The following is a 17,577-nucleotide window of genomic DNA, read 5'->3' as shown; positions in this document are numbered from 1 at the left end:
CACCTCAAATATTATGTGTATGTTTATTAAACACATATTTATATAGTAAAAGAGTACTAGTGTGAATTCAAATAAATAAGAACAAATGAAGTTGCAATAATATACTGAAATGACATTTTAATAAGGTTGTTATAAATAAGGATCATTAATTTAAGAGAGGAAAATAATGAAAATTAATAATAAATGAATGAAAAAAATTTAAAAAAATTGTAAGTGACATTAATATTTTTTACCATCTTAATATTTTATGATAAATGTATTAATAATTTAATTTATTCCGTTAAAAATTTACTAATTATAAAAATAAAACTATAAAAATCAAATAAATCATAATAAAAATTGAAAGTACCTTTCAAAGTAAAGTTTAGATATTATTTATGTATTCGATAATAATAATAATAATAATAATAATAATAATAATAATAATAATAATAATAATGTTGTTAAATTGTGGTGGACAGTGAGGGCATTGAACTTGCTATTAGGGGGATGGGATGCACAAGCTGTGGCACTATGGAACATAAGTGGAGAACCTTGCAGTGGATCTGCCATTAATGCTACAGATTTTGAGGACGGAGACAACAATCCAGCGATCAAGTGTGATTGTTCCTACAACAACAATAATACTTGCCATATCACCCAATTGTATCCCTTTTATCTTCCTCCTTTCCTTCTCATTCTAAACTAAACTAATTAACTATAATTATATTTATCATACCCATTTGTTTTAATTGATCTATAAGTGTTTAATTACTTGACTAATATTTAATATTGGAAGAACAAGTTATTTATGTTAAAATATTTATTATTGGGTATGTAAGTTTTATCATCATCATATTAATTATTCTTCTAGTTTATTATTTATTTGATTGAAGAAAATAACTATTTGTTTGAAACTAACTTTTAATTTTTTTCAGGAGAGTTTATGCTTTGCAAAAAAGGGGAACAATCCCAGAAGTAATTGTGGCTTTGAAATATTTGACTTTGCTGTAAGGAATTTCTCTCACTCCCATTATCATATCAGTACAGAGAGTTTATGTGTTGAGAGTTTATTTCTCTCACAGGGCAATAGCTCTCACTATGTGGGAGCCACTTGCTCTTCAGTCCACGATATAATTTCACTTTGTAAATGTTTTAAAAAGATATCTGTTCTTTTGTTCTAAAGCAAAGTTTATTATCTGATATTACTTTTTCTTTCATTAATTAAGTCAAAGTTTTTACATCTGAGTCCCATTATAAACATTGTGTTTTGAGTTCACAATTAATCCGATCTAGCAAGTATTTTCCGATCAATATTACCATATTCTCTTTAAAACATGACTTTTATTAGAAATATGACATTCTTTTTTAAGCATGATTAGAATGAACTATTCTTTTTTAATTTTTTTTTTTGTCAAACTTTGCAGGAAAATTGATCAAAATTACTTCACAGGTCCCTTGCCTGCATATATTGGAAATTTATCATCATTGAAGTCTTTGTAAGTAAAAAAGCTCTTTTTAGAACGTTTTAAAGTTTGATGTATTGGTCCTTATAAAACATGAATAACATGTTCATACATCATCTATCTGAAATAACTACACAAATAATTTAAGAACTTTATTTTCAAGATTTCATCACATTTAAATTTTAGTGACATAAGATTGAGAAAGTTCAAGTGGCAGAAAAGAATACCGATTTGAATATTTGTAATAGCATAGGCACAAAACAGGAGTCAAAGGTACCATGGCCTAGTTTTATTTTAGCTAAAAACCTTCACCTTAAAATATGGAAATAAGATCTCTTGTGAACAGTGCTTATTAGAGAGGACTGAGATGGTAACTTTACTCCATGATCAGCTTAGGAATCTTAGAATTATTATTTTTATGAAGAGAATTGCTTATAATTAATCAAAATATGAATTAAAATTAATCAAAGTTTCTAAGTCTCTAGAACAAAAATCACAGTAGCTTAAAGTCAAGAAGAACACTGAGAAAACTAAGAGCATGCCTTTTTCGTGAATATATTGATAGTTTGTGTACTTGAGGTTTGAGGTATTTATAGGAATTGTGTGTCCTTATTAAGGACTCCTAAATTTGAAGAAATTAAGCCCAATCCTTAATTATTAAAATAGGAATAAAATTGATTCTCTAAGAAATTAAAGTCACAAAACTAATGGGGGAATCCAAAATCAAGAAGGCAGTGAGCAAGGAGATGGGGGTGGGAAGGAGACTTTGATCAAGGCATACCAAAATTGACTGCGAATATCTTATACATTTTTACCTCAATTTTGCACGAGCCACCTATGGTTAGAAAGCTTGAGATGTACTTCGGTTCCAAATGCACTTGACCTCACTAAAAAATTCTTAGCGAATCAAAAGTTATCATAGAAACAAGCAAGGTTACTGATACGAAAATATCAACAAAATAAAGCAAAAGCACAAGCACACAAAGCATTATCTTTGCACGGCTTTTTCACCTGACAAATGAAGTTTAAATTTTATGAATTGTAGATGCATCTCAATTTATGGCTTTTGCAATAGCAAAAAGCATCAATGTGAATAGATAATCCACTTTTGCACTTGTTTTAAGCACAAGGTATAATTTCAAGACTCTCTTTTTTCTCAAAACCCATGCGGATGATGAAGGAATAAAAAGGGATTTTAACTTTCCCCCTTGTTAGGCATTAGAAAATGTTTTGAAAAAAGGGATTTTCAATTCCCACTATAGAATTGGGAAACTTTTTTTAAAAAAAGTGTTGGAGCACTTAGGGCATAAAGGATTGGAGCACTCAAGGTTGATAGGTCCCAGTCAAAGCCAAGATGGTATTCTACTTATGGTGAGAATGAACCAAAGAGATTTTCTCTTAATTGATAATTTTTCATTCATAATTACTGCTGCAAATACAAAAGGTTTAAATAGAAAAAGAATGAAACAACTTGATCCTATTTCTAAGGCCACCAACGGCACTTCTTGAAATATATTAGCCATGATCTGTTGAGAGAATCAAGCACTAATTTGACTTATTAAATGACAATTAATAAATGAATAATATTGCAACAAATAAAAAACTTAAGCAGCAGACTAAGTCCAAGTATAGACTTTCGAGTCTATCATTACTCCCCTCTTCCCAAAAGAACCTTGTCCTCAAGGTTCAAAGAAAGGAATCAAAACGTCAAAACTGGAGACTTCTCTGCAATTTTAGTGACTTTTCCGGTCCACCGCCATCATCATCTTCTTCGTTTTCAAGTCCACCATCCAATAAAAGCAGTTGGGGCGTTACACATTTATGTCCAGGGGTAAACTTTTCGTCACAGTTGAAACATAGTCCCTGCGTTCGTTGTTTCTGCATCTCTTCCCAAGTAAGACGTTTTACCGGCGTGGATGGCTTAATTTTTGTTGGTGAAGAAGAACTCATCTGAAAAGATGGGCGAATTGCTTTTTGACGTAGCAACTGCTCATCCTTCATCCGAGCCAAACTGATGGCGTCCTTCAACGTCTTCGGTTTGAACATTCTGATTCCCTCAGAGATCTCGGAATTAAGACCTCCCATGAAAGTCCCCACAAGTGCTTTTTGAGTCCAACCCCTAACTCTGTTCCCCAGTCTCTCAAACTCTCGTTGATAGTCACGTAAGTCTCCTGTTTGACGGATTTTGGATAATGATTCGTCAAAATCCTCAGAATCGGTGGGCCCGAAACGAGACCACAATTCCTCAGAGAATACTTCCCACGTTACAGCTGTCCCTGCTTCCGTGTGAGTTCTGCGAAGCCACTGCCACCATTCATTCGCTTCCCCACGAAGGTGATAAGAAGCCAAGGACACCTTCTCCGAATCTGGGGTGCCTTGATATTCAAAGAATTGATGCACTCTCGTGAACCATTCGGTTGGGTCGTCTCCGGAATATTTTGGGAATTCCAATTTTGCCAATTTCGCAGAATACAATGGTCGCCCTCCTTCTCTAGCGCCATCCTGGTGAGTGCGATTTTGGATACTCCGGTCACTTGCACTGCTGGACGCGTCTTTGCTAGGAAGAGAAAGCTCAGAGAATTTAGTGATGGCTGCTTTAATTTGCTGCAGTTCCTCACTAAGTCCCCGTTCTATTTTTGATAGGTTATCTTGGAGCTGGCCTAAGCCAACTTCCAGATTTTCGATTCTCTCTTTGTTGGTTGCCATAAAAAGAGAAAAGGAATAAGATAATTAGGATAAAAGGGCTCTGATACCACTGATAGGTCCCAGTCAAAGCCAAGATGGTATTCTACTTATGGTGAGAATGAACCAAAAAGATTTTCTCTTAATTGATAATTTTTCATTCATAATTACTGCTGCAAATACAAAAGGTTTAAATAGAAAAAGAATGAAACAACTTGATCCTATTTCTAAGGCCACCAACGGCACTTCCTGAAATATATTAGCCATGATCTGCTGAGAGAATCAAGCACTAATTTGACTTATTAAATGACAATTAATAAATGAATAATATTGCAGCAAATAAAAAACTTAAGCAGCAGACTAAGTCCAAGTATAGACTTTCGAGTCTATCAAAGGCATATGAAAGGATGGAGTAGTTAGGACATAGAAAAGGATGGAGCACTCAGGAATGGAGTACTCAACATGTAAAAAGGGATGAAGAACATATAGCCCAAAGGGAATGGAGCTCTCAGGGTACTAAAGGAATGGAATTTTGAAAAGTCATTTTCATTTAGATAATGAGAATACAAATGAATGTGAATGATTTTGGTGGTATGAATAATTCTTTTTAAGATGAGAATTCTTCTTTTAAGAATTTTTTTTTTTTGGTTTATAAATAATTTAATTGGAAAAGTTTTTGACTTCTTTAAAAGAGTAGGATTTAAACTTTGAGAATGCTTTGGCTCTTGGGCATGCTAATGATGCAATATCTTGTAGGAGATTTTTGAAATTATTGAGATGTGTCTTGAAGATCTTTGTCTTGTCTTTGGCTATTCATGCTCCTAATTTTATTTTGATGTCTGCTATGAAATCGGAACAGCAACTGGATTTAAGGAGAATCCTCCATTTTGGTTAGATGCATCGGCAGCAGTAGGTGAAGTAATTCCAGCAGCAAGTGCTGCTGGCTGGTCTGATTGCGTTGATAGCAACTCCAATAGCCTCATCAATAGTGTTGTAAGGGCTACCAAAGAGCTTTAGCTAAGAGATATTAAAGCCATTTTCAAGGCTGTGAAGTCTTGAGTTCAAGTCTCCGTTGAAGTCATTTGTATCAAAAACAGTGTTATAGGACATTAACGTTAAGATTCTTAGTTAATAAAAACAAAAACAGCAACAACTTTTTGAGGTCTGGTTTGATACTGGCCTGAAGGATATCCTACCCCTCAAGGTTCAAAGGACTATCCTGTTGGATTCAATAAACCTTTTGATTGATGTGCACTCAATACAACAAGGACACAGGAACGACAAAACAATTATTTGAATATTCATCAAAACACTTTTTTTGCCTATTGTGGCTGTATATGCATATCATATGAGTTGTGTCAATGCCTCTAATGTAGATACTCTCATCTTTTTAAAGAGATAAGAGAGTGAATTATCTTTAAGAAAAGCTATTGCATATTTGAAATTGTCACATAAACAAGGTAAATTGGAATTGACACACACACACACATATATAAATATATATGTTAAAATTACTTTTGAATTTCTGGTTTTTAGAGCCACTCTTAGCTTCAAATATAATTGCTGTTAATAATTATATTCTTTATTAATATTTGATTGACTTTTTTTTTTTTTAAATGATAAGGTCCATCGCTCATAATGCATTTTCTGGGAGCATTCCAAAGGAAATTGGAAATCTTAAGGAGCTAACCTTACTGTAAGAATGACAATTGTTTTCGCAATTAAACCTCAATCACTTGAAGAAGAAATCATCTTCAATATTTCTTTTTTACAAGCCAAATTAGTAGATATTTCATATTGCTTATCTTATTTTATGGTATACTAATGAAATTAGCTTACGATTATGAAATAAAATGCAAACTAAAAACAGGTCAATAGGAGTAAATAACTTCAGTGGAACACTCCCTCCAGAAATAGGCAATCTTGTCAAACTCGAGGAACTGTAAGTTATAATTCCCTATTCTTAGGTAGATTCAGTCTACCACATTTTTCATAAATTAAGTCATCAATTAAATCATTTAATGATAACAATAATCATATATAAATATGTGATTTAATTTTCATTTATTCTTTCCGTTTATATTATTATGGATAATGTAAAGTGATTTGAATGGTTTAGTGTATAGAATGTGGTGGGCTAAATCTATCTAAGAATCTCTTTTCTTTTTAATTAACTGATATATCTTGTGGATCCACAAATAATTAAAATCCTCTTTTTATATTTTATTTATTTAGGTCTGATAAGAACTTCAGCACATAGTGCACTTCTCTTTTATGCACTTGATGCATTTAATTAAGAATTTCTCTTTAATATGATCTTATGTCAGATGTGCCTATTAAAAACTTATATAATATGAGGTTGAGAACTTGGATAATTTTGCAGTTATATTAACAGCTGTGGATTGGGTGGTGAAATTCCCTCAACATTTGCCAATCTTAAAAGCATGAGAGTCTTGTAAGGAGAAGTGGAATATTCTATATTTGTTTGTTTGTTCCTCTTGCAATTGAAGGTTACATTACTATGAATTGGGCCATATATTTTCAGGTTGGCATCAGACAGTGCGTTCTCAGGCAAGATACCTGAATTCATAGGGAATTGGACAAAGCTTCAACAATTGTAAGCTATTTAAATGACTTATGATTTTCATGTTCAAATCATATAGGCTTTGATTAGCCAAGATCAAATTGTTTTATTATTTCTTTGTCATAATTAAAGCTTAATAATGAAAAAAGTGTAAATTACATATAATATTTAGCGATATTTAATTAGCTTAACATAAAATTTCCTAAATTTTAATTTAATGAATGAAGAACTCCTCATGATCCATTAATTCAATTTCTTGGTTGCTTTACCATACGAGGCATCATTTATAACCGAAATAAAAAAATTAAGATGGCTTTTATACCCCTAAATCAAAACTTACACATACCCCTCTCTCACCTCTTTGCCTCACCTCTCTTTCCCTTTGTTTTTCTCCTTACGACTTAATCTCGTCTTTCAGTTCCCCACCTCCCTTGTCGGCTGTAACTCCTTTCTCGTTCAACTCACTGGCTCATCTCCTCTCTTTGTTTCTTTCCCATCTCATCTCATTTTATTCAACTACACAGCAAAGGAAGATGCAGCGATTGTGAAACTTTTGCCATAGACTATGGCAACGGTTTACGGTCGCTGCCATAACCTTTTATGTGGTAATGCGTATAATTATTTGATTTTAAATTGATCCTTTTACATTGATTCAATTAATTGAAACATTTAAATGAAAATTAAATTAATAAAATTTCTATATAGTGATCTGATGTATAATTCGAATAAACCATCAACTCTGAAATTACTTGACATAAATTTGTCTGACCCAATCCATTCAATAAGATAAAATTATAATAAACTTTTTTCTTATAAGCAATAAATTTTATTAAAGGAGGATCTAGAAAACCTAAAAATTATAACCACATTGGTATGTAAAATTATAACTGACATTTGAAAGTAGGAAAAATTGTTAAAATTAAAAGGATTAAATATAATAGCAAAAAACACAAAAGCTTAGTTTTTTTTTTTTTACCCATTAAGCCTAAACAAAGACAATATTATGCATAATGATTTACCAACAATTTCCTGCAGGAGATTTCAGGGGAATTCTTTTAAAGGTCCCATACCATCCAGCTTTTCTAATTTGACATCTTTGGATTCCTTGTGAGTAGCAACTCTTGATTTTAGAAAATCTCTCTCTCAAACTCATACCATTACATATTCCATTAGTTACAAAAATAGAAGTTGTTTACGGTTATGTGTTCATGCCACTATGCAGGCGAATTAGTGATATGCACAATGTGAGTTCAACTCTTGATTTTATCAAGAATTTGAAGAGTTTGTCTGAATTGTAAGTTAATGCATACTCCTCTATTTGTCTCTTTTTTTTTTTTTTTTTTTTTTTTTTTTTTTTTTAACTTAATGGGGAGGTTATGGATTCAAGTTATGGAAAGAGCTCCTTTACAAAGTAGGATAAGATTGCATGCATCAACTCTCTCTAGAACCCACAAGTATGGGGTAGTTAGTGCACTGAGATTCTTGCAATTAACTCTAACTCAATATGTCATGTAGTTTTAAAAACGACTCCAGCACCAATGAATTAAAGTCCATTGGTGCATTTAAATACTATATTATTATCATAATAACATTTTTCTTAGTAATTACATTTTTTTTCCCACAGGTATCTAAGGAATGCATTGATCAGTGACACTATTCCATCTGACATTGGAGAATATACAAGATTACAAAGGGTGTAAGTTATAGCCATAATAAAGAACCTTAACTTGCAAAATCTTTACTGAAATTTAGTTTTATATCTAAGATTTATTTTGATGATTGATATTTCAAATCAAGGTAGAGTAAATGTTTTTTCAAAGAAAAATTATAAACTACTAACAATTCAAATATATATCTCATCATTTCAAAGATTTGTTTCAATTTTTTTTATAAGCATAATTTTTATTAATATATAATGAGAAAAAACTTAACGTGGGATCATCTAGCTAGACCTAGATCAATCGAATTACCCATACAAATCTCACTTAAGACGAATCATGTTAAGTGAAAAAGCATGGTAGGAAATACATCAAAACATGGCCAAAGGAAAAGGAAGATAAGCCAAGTAGACAAGCATCTAGTGAAAAGATAAGGACAGCAAGTTACAAGCCAAAAAGCAACCAGCCTAATGCAGAACCTGTTATAAATATGCAATGAAATCAAGTTATAAATCTCATTTCATTTGTTTGACTTCTTTTTGTCTAAATGCTTGCAGGGATTTAAGTTTCAACAACTTAACGGGCCCAATTCCAAGTTCTTTGTTCAATATGAGTTCTCTTGAATCCTTGTAAATACTGTGTGCTATTTTCCTGTCTAACGCTCTTGTATACACTTGGCTTTGTTTTTATTTTTCTTATATTTTGTTCCATTAATTGCATAAACTTGGCTTTTTTTTTTCTTATATTTTTTTCCATTAATTGCATAAATTAATGGTCAGGTTTCTTGGAAACAATAGCCTATCTGGAAACCTTCCTAATCAGAAAAGTAATACTCTTCAGACTATGTAAGTCCTCATACTAAGCTTAGGAAGTTTTTATATCTTTAACATACTCCTATATGAAATTCATTAATAAATATATATTCATTTTATCGTGTATTTAAATTTATTTAGCAATAAATGCACTCAGAATTCAAACTCTATGATTGTGTTTATAAATGCTCTGCTAATATGTCAAAGAACCACTCAAGTTAAGCTTGAACCTACATTGGAGGCCAATGATAGATTTAATAATTTATTACAAGCCTACTCACCATTGCTAATAAATTTTTTCATGCAGAGATTTATCTTACAATTATCTTTCAGGAAGTTTTCCTTTATGGGTATCCTCCAATCTACAATTGTATGTGTCCCTAATCATGCAATCATCTTAATTTTTTTGGGATTAGCTATATAATTGCTTGAAGCCTTATCACTGATCACCAAATTGTCTTGTTTCGTCATCTTTGCATCTTAACCATTGCATGAAACTATGCAGGAATTTAGTGGCCAACAATTTCACATTTGACAGCTCAAACATAAGGTGGATTCCCCTTCATTAGATAATTAGTTAATTATTCAATCTATAATTAATATTGTAAATTAAGAAAAAGCAAAGCTATTACAGTGTTACGTTTAGAATTGAATATATTTACTTTTACATTTTCCAATTTTAATAAATAATAGTATTAAATTTCTTATAATGCAGTGTTTTACCACAACTGAACTGTCTGCAGAGAAATTTTCCTTGCAATAGAGATCTTCCACGCTGTAAGTTATTTCATAAAAGACCTAATGATTAAAAAAAAAAATCTAACATTTGCATGCATTTTTAATTGTGACCAAAACTTTTAATTTTTATCTATTTTTTCCATTTTTTTATATTAGTTTATAATGTTATAATTTTGATGCTCAAACTTTAGCAATGGTTTCAACTATATAAAAATGGAACTAGTAAAAAGATCATATCACTATTAACTGTTACAGATGCAAATTTCGCAATCAAGTGTGGTGGTCCAGAGAGGAAAACTGGTGACGGAATAGTGTTTGAAGCTGAAAACTCATCTCTAGGTGCAGCATCCTTCAATGTGACTAGCAGTGAAAAATGGGCAGTCAGTAACGTGGGTTTGTTTACTGATAGAATTAGTCCAGCTTACGTTGAAAATACATTGGCACAAGTGACTAGCACCAATGCTCCGGAGCTTTATCAAACTTCAAGGATATCTCCAAGTTCACTTAGGTACTATGGCCTTGGTCTTGAGAATGGAAATTACACCATTAGCTTGTTCTTTGCAGAAACTGCATTCGACGATCGAAGCTCACAAACTTGGGAGAGTCTAGGAAGACGCATTTTCGACATCTATATCCAAGTAAAACTTGTTCTCAATCAAAAGAATCCAAACATTTTTTAAATTATATTTATATTGGGAAAGTATACTTAGATAATACTTAGATACCCTGTGATTCAAAGCTTTTGTCTTTACTTGAGAAAATTTTTGTCGCAAGTTAGGACTTGTGATTGTGGTTTTGCACGTTAGCACTTAAGTGATAAAATGCCTAACTGCCTCTAAAAATGCTGACATGGTGTTAATTTCCTTTTTTTTTTTTTTTTTTGTCTAAATTGGCAGTGTTCAATAACTCCATGTCAGCATTTTTTTAGACATCGTTAAACATTTTATCATTGAAATGCTAATGATCCAATATTATAAGTTCTGACTTGTAACACAAAAAATTTCTTCAAGCCCTCAATAACAAAAGCGCTAAACCACAATATAGCTAAATGTACTTTACCCTTAAAGGTTTTAGGAATTTTATTTTAATTTCAAAGAACACATAGTAGTAGAAAATATTATTTTCGGCTAGTTGCCACATAAATTCCATCAATTTAAATTTTGATAATTTGATCAAATTACTAATTTACCTTTAAAATTGCTAAAATTAGAAGTATAGAACATAATTATAAAAACGCAAAAAAAATATATATTTTTACCATTATGCCTAAGTAAATTAGAAAGTTTGCAAATTTATAAATGCAGAATCTCATTCATTGTGCTTCTTGGTTTCAAGGGAAGTCTCCGATTGAAGGACTTTGACATATCAAAGGAAGCAGGGGGGGTTAGGAAGGCACTTGTAAGCAAATTTAATGCTACTGTATCAGAAAACTATCTTGAAATTCACCTATTTTGGGCTGGAAAGGGAACTTGCTGCACCCCTGTACAAGGGTATTATGGACCAATCATTTCAGCACTCAGTGTTGTTCCAGGTAAAGCATGATTTGATCATATATGTTTATTTTTTGAACCAAGATTTTTGTAGATGTTTAATGTGTTTTCTTTTTTCCCATGTAAAATTTCTATGCAGATTTTATGCCTACTGTTAGTGGGATACCGCCACATACTCGTAAAGAGAAGGAAAAAACAGGGTTGATTGTTGGTGTTACTCTCTCTGCTGCAATTGTAGGCTTTATTTTGTTATTTGCGTTTCTTTACTTCAACAGAAAAACGAGGAAAGATGACGAGGATGGTAAGTTTTTATTTTATATTCTAAGTGCAAATAACTTACGAATTGCTTGGCTATTTACATCCTAATTTAAATAGAAAAATTGATTGGATTTTTTTTTGTCTATACTTGATTCACCATAAATCTAAAAGATAAGATGTATGGTGAAACTCATTTATTAAATATATGAGTCTCACATATTTTATGTTTTAGATCATAATAGAACGAATTTAGATAAAAATTTTTCACAATCATTATGCAAGATGGCCATGAGTCTAGCTTCTTAGCTCCTATTTAGAGATCGCTTAGTAAGAAGTTAAAAAAGCTTATAATTATTTTTTTTGTTCATTGCTTCACATTTAGTAATGTTTTTATTGTGATTCACTTTTTTTTTTTTTTTTTTTTTTTTTAATTACAAAGGAGGGCAAAGTTAAAAGGAAACAATACAACTATATATTCTACAAGGCAAATTAATTATACTATAAGTATCATATCTTTTCTGTGTGAATTTCAATTTTTAAATGATTAAAGTAGTGATTAGGGTATTTACTTTTTAATTTTTGAAAAAGCATAAATAAAAACAACTTATTCAAGCATTTAAAATTATTTTTTTAGAAACATTAAAAAGCAAAAAATAACTTTTAAAAAAAATATTTTTTTAAGGAAGCAATAATTCAAATGACTCAACCTATCACCGTTACCATTACTATTACACTATCACAATGAATAGATTAATGTAGTAAAATTTTTTAAAATATTACATATTTATTGTCAAACATTTTTTCAAATTACTGTTTTTATTTTATAGGAAAAATAAAAAGCAAATGAAAAATTATTTTTTAAGGACAAAATCAAAAAGAAAAAAGTTGAACCAATAGTGATGAATTTTACTTGAAAATAATTTAAGTTAAAAAGGGGATTTCTGATTCAAGTACTAAGTAGGAAAAACACAAAATTGAAGAGGTATTTTACTGTTTTATTAAAAAGGTCTTTAATGTGAATTTAAATAAAAGTTTCGAGGACTCAATGAACAAAGCATGCAAACTTTAAGTCTCAAATGGTTTATTCCTTAGAGTAATATTATTCATATTTATGAATAATGATTGATAAGTAATTAAGTTATCATAATGCTCATAAATGTGCAGTGTTTGTTGGGATTGATTATAAACCCAACACATTTAGCTATGCTGAATTGAGAACAGCCACAGAAGACTTTAGCCCTTCAAATAAGTTAGGAGAGGGAGGATTTGGACCTGTGTACAAGGTAATTCATCTTGCATTGTCATCTTTACAAAATTTTCCTAACTGGTGATCTCATAATCCTAATTTATGTTACTAAATTGTGGTTTTTTATAGGGTACACTTTTTGATGGAAGAGAAGTGGCAGTGAAGCAACTTTCAGTAGAATCAAGCCAAGGAAATAGTCAATTTATAACTGAGATCGCTACCATATCTGCTGTTCAACATCGCAATCTTGTCAAATTATATGGATGTTGCATTGAAGGAAATAGACGCCTGTTGGTCTACGAATATCTTCAGAACAAAAGCCTTGACAAGGCACTCTTTGGTATTAAGTCTATTATTTTCAACTTTTGCATTGATTTTTATTATGGTTATAAAACTTCAATTTATCTCAATTTGCTCATTGGATTTTAATTTTATTGCAAATAAGGTACTTTTAACTCATTCATATGAGAAATTCATTAGAAATTTTACATGTCGTTCAATTTATAGTTGGCCAATAAGATTATTGTTGAAATCATATTAAATTTAAGTATGAATATCTTAAGAAAAAAACAAAGAAAGTTATCAAAGCACAAAGTTACCCATACTTGTGGGTTTGGAGAGAGTTGATGCATGTACTCTTACCCCTATTTTGCAGAGTCTTTTTTCATGACTCACACTTATGACCTTTAGATTCTAAAATGAGTATTAATAAAATTAAGGTATGAATACCTTAATTACAATAAAATTAAAATTTAGTAACCATATTATAGATGATAAACTGAAGTTTTGCAATCATGATGAAAATCATTAGATTTTTTTTTTTTTAACATTTACTAATAACAAAAGCTATCTTTTACATATATTTGTGCAGCAAAAAATAGCTTTCAGCTTGATTGGCCAACCCGCTTCAATATATGCATTGGAACTGCAAAAGGATTAGCTTATCTTCATGAAGAGTCAAGGCCAAGGATTGTACATAGAGATGTGAAGGCAAGTAATATTTTGATTGATGCAGAACTCTGCCCCAAAATATCTGATTTTGGACTGGCAAAGCTCTATGATGATAAGAAAACCCATATCAGCACTCGAATTGCAGGCACCATGTAACCTCTTTCACCCTTTCTCTCTAAGTGTTTTTATTTAGTTGCTTATTTTCAAATATTTATGTTATGATTTCTATATGCTTGTAGAGTTGTGTTTCAAAAGTTTAGTTTTACTTGTGGAAAATAGTTGTTGGATTCATTATAATTTTTAAATAAGTTTGGGATGAGTAAATATTTGGACTATTTTGGATTCAAATTTAGAATGCATATCTCTGGATTGCTAAAATCAAGAATAATAATAAATAAGTTTTAATTTCAAACTAGTTGGAGTCAGCTATATAAATAATTTTTGTTATTTAATCTTATTTGAAATCAATTCCACATTGATATCCAGGAATTATAAATCTTGTCTTACTACTTCCTTTTACATCATTTTTGGTCTCCCAATTTCCCTTCTCACTTCTTCTACTACTTTCTCACAGCTTTGAACTTTGACATCGGTGCTCTATATTGGACATGGCTAAACCATCTTAATCAATTTTTTCTTATTTTATACCTAATGTGTGTTTTATGGACCATCTGGTAGATGTGGTCATTCCTAATCTTATCCATTCGTGTTACTTGATATCTATTTGAACATTTGCATTTCTAGCACACTCATCTTGTAGGTATGTTGTAACTTAGATAAACAACATTCACTTCTATACAACATAGCTAGCCTAATCATGATTCTATAGGACTTACCTTCCACTTTGTTAAGGATCCTGGGGTTGTGTAGCATATATACCCTTCGAAATCCTCCATTTCATCCATATTTTTTTGATCTTATGTGTTACATTATCATCTATTACTCCGTTCACCAATCAAACCTCCCTTCCATTTCATTTATGAGACTTTAACTTGTAATGCATATATTCTATCTTACTTATACATAGCCTAAAGCTCTTATTCTCAAAGAGTCTTTCACCATAACTCCAACATTTAATTATTTATATAAATAACATACACCATGGGACATCATCTTAAATACAACTAAGTAGCTCATCCATAACTAAGGTAAACAACTATAGACTGATGCATGCCGAATGCACCAATTAAATAAAGTATTCTACTAGACTAACTAGTAGCAAAAGTCAATCCCACAGAGAATGATTGACTAATTAGCAAATTGAACTCAAGTATTCGTACACACTAACAATAAAGAAAACAGGGAGTTTTGAATTTTATTAATTCTAAAGAAACAAAACTAATCAAATTAAACTAAAAGCTAAAAGTATCAAGAATGCAACTAACACAATATGATAATGGCTCAGTAGAAAGATATGTATCCACCATGAAAATTAAGTATCAATCATTGACATTACTGCAATAATTAATTCACTTAAACAAATTGGTTGTAGAAACCAAACAAGCGTTAATTTCCCTATTTCTCCTTACTTATTAGATTAATCAAAGCAAACGTTTAATTAACTCCTAACCAATTGAACAACCTTAGTCAAGCGCAAGATTTAGCTCAATGGCAGCTTTAGCATACTAAAGAAACATCACCAATTCTAGATAACAATTATACAACAAGTGGCATAAACATTTACCTTAGACTATGAATCTCTAAGCAATATGATGAATTCACACAATATCGCCTTTGGTACTGATGTAAAGTTAATTAAGCAATTATGGACTTAATCAACTATATTAGCATTAGACATACATGAATAATTAAGTAGTAGGCCTCCTAAATAATTAAACATGCCATCTTTTCATGAATCACAAGAGAAGCATAGATATTCAAGTGAAGAAAAAAACTAATTTAATTAATAGCTCAAAATAGTCTTATGACAATTATTCCATGGTTTCAACAATCCTTTCTACTGAACAAAAAAACTACTCACTCATGGTAACAAAAGAAAACACAATAAAAAATATCAAAGAAGAACATGTTGACCTTTTTGATTGGAATTCAAATAACTTGAATCTGATGTTGATGATGATGCCACACACTCCAAAGGGATGTAGAAGTGCTCCACAGGCCAAAGAAGAAGAAGAATAAATCACACCAGTAACTAGATCAAGCAATTGACACTTTTGAATGCATAAAGAGGATAGTTTGCCACTCTGAGTATAAGAGAATTGAAAAGCATCAAATATTTATTTTGGACCATTTTTATAGAGGAAAATAGTTAACAAAGACTCCAGATCTGATTTGGAAGTCCTTATTGCATTCTAACTTAAAACTCTCTCAAGAATCCTAGTTAAAATAGGAAAACAAGTTAAAAATAACTCTCCTTGTATAGATCTACCACTTGCACAACCTTGGGAACCTACACAACTTTATTTTATTTATTTTGGACTTTCAATAAAGCAATTAAACCCTCTAATTAATTTTCTAACTCTTAGTCTTACATAACTCAACATAAAGAGCCCAAACACACTCAACATGTAACCCTTAATGTAATCTGACCCGATTGATCTCATTTTTCATATATCACTTCAAATTATCTCAATTAAGGTCCTTCTAAGCCCATAAGGTCAGATTCATACTCTAAATAGTGAATCACATACAAGCTCCATTAAGGCTATCTAAAGAAGCTAAACATGACTAGATGTTCGAATCTGTTCGTTTTTCACCATTAGCCTCTAAATATCATGAATAAGACACTCTTAAGCTAATTTTGTCATTGGCTAAGTCCTCATTAAAATCACAGCTCTTGTTGCCTTAAAATGCTTGATGTGTGTTTTGCTCTGTTTGCGCTCAATTCATCTCTTTATGCTTTATAAGCTCTTACATGCTCTTGTAAACACCTAATAATATAAAAATAAGCAATAACTAGCTAATTAAATAAGAAAAAAACTCAAAACACTAAGTATTCAATGATAAAGATATGACATTTTAGGCAACTATCAAATTCTCCTACACTTAGCTTTTGGTCATCCTAGATCAAAACTAACTAAAATATAAAACAATGACTCGATCTATACTTTCCAAGATTATCAAAGATAAGCATATCATAAGCATGAATATAACCAAGCTCTCTAAGAATCATAAATATCATGAAAAAAATCTTTTCACATACATTAGAACTTTACTTAAGATAGCAATCTCATTAAAAAGCTAAACATACCAACATGGAGGATCCTTAAATAGGCATAAGAATCACTCCATCTCTTATTTTGGGGTAAAGTGTTTTCTCTCAAAATTCGATCTATGAACATAACTTACCATAAGCTTGCTTGTTCATCTCATCTCCACTACTTAGATCATAGGCATAAAATAAATCAGAAGGTCTTTATCAGGGTTGTAGTGGGGCTAGGGTAAAAGTGTGGAATAAAGGATAAACAATTTTAAAAATCGAAGAAATTAGTGGAGCATTCAAAACTCATGAATTCACAATATAAAATTTGTACCAATCAGAATTCGTCACATTACAAAACAGGCTCTTTTCTAGCTTCAACTCTTTTTTCACACCTTTTCAACAGCAATAATTATAATAATTGATGCCCTCTCATTATAGGAATGTCGGTATAGGAATGAATGCAAATTCACCCTTTATTCTTTTTTTATTTTTTTGAATTTTTTGCTTTTCATTCCTTACTTTTCACTTTTCTTTTTTAGTCACAAGAACA

General features: G+C 31.1%; 1 protein-coding gene across 2 annotated transcripts in view; it reads left to right on the top strand.

Moving 5' to 3' along the window:
• Nucleotides 1-392: 392 nt before the first annotated feature.
• The window catches only part of LOC110663263 (probable LRR receptor-like serine/threonine-protein kinase At1g56140), a 31,875-nt gene continuing 14,690 nt past the window's right edge, over nt 393-17,577 (top strand). The window contains exons 1-19 of one of the 2 annotated variants that reach the window (XM_058135919.1): nt 393-645; nt 918-989; nt 1,407-1,478; nt 5,752-5,823; nt 5,998-6,069; nt 6,511-6,582; nt 6,673-6,744; nt 7,747-7,818; nt 7,934-8,005; nt 8,336-8,407; nt 8,927-8,998; nt 9,149-9,214; nt 9,897-9,958; nt 10,175-10,557; nt 11,255-11,450; nt 11,549-11,710; nt 12,832-12,950; nt 13,043-13,253; nt 13,785-14,016. In XM_058135919.1, coding sequence (XP_057991902.1) covers nt 6,572-6,582; nt 6,673-6,744; nt 7,747-7,818; nt 7,934-8,005; nt 8,336-8,407; nt 8,927-8,998; nt 9,149-9,214; nt 9,897-9,958; nt 10,175-10,557; nt 11,255-11,450; nt 11,549-11,710; nt 12,832-12,950; nt 13,043-13,253; nt 13,785-14,016 — 1,802 coding nt within the window. In that variant the 5' untranslated portion in view covers nt 393-645; nt 918-989; nt 1,407-1,478; ... (1 more) ...; nt 5,998-6,069; nt 6,511-6,571. Of the gene's footprint in view, nt 646-917; nt 990-1,406; nt 1,479-5,751; nt 5,824-5,997; nt 6,070-6,510; nt 6,583-6,672; nt 6,745-7,746; nt 7,819-7,933; nt 8,006-8,335; nt 8,408-8,926; nt 8,999-9,148; nt 9,215-9,525; nt 9,732-9,896; nt 9,959-10,174; nt 10,558-11,254; nt 11,451-11,548; nt 11,711-12,831; nt 12,951-13,042; nt 13,254-13,784; nt 14,017-17,577 lie in introns of those variants that run through there. The other variant, XM_058135921.1, reaches the window with a different exon arrangement.

The sequence above is a fragment of the Hevea brasiliensis genome, chromosome 15, assembly GCF_030052815.1.
Source record: "Hevea brasiliensis isolate MT/VB/25A 57/8 chromosome 15, ASM3005281v1, whole genome shotgun sequence".
NCBI classification, from domain to species: Eukaryota; Viridiplantae; Streptophyta; class Magnoliopsida; order Malpighiales; family Euphorbiaceae; genus Hevea; species Hevea brasiliensis.
Note: the sequence above shows the minus strand (reverse complement) of the source record. Positions and strands in the feature narration are given on the sequence as shown.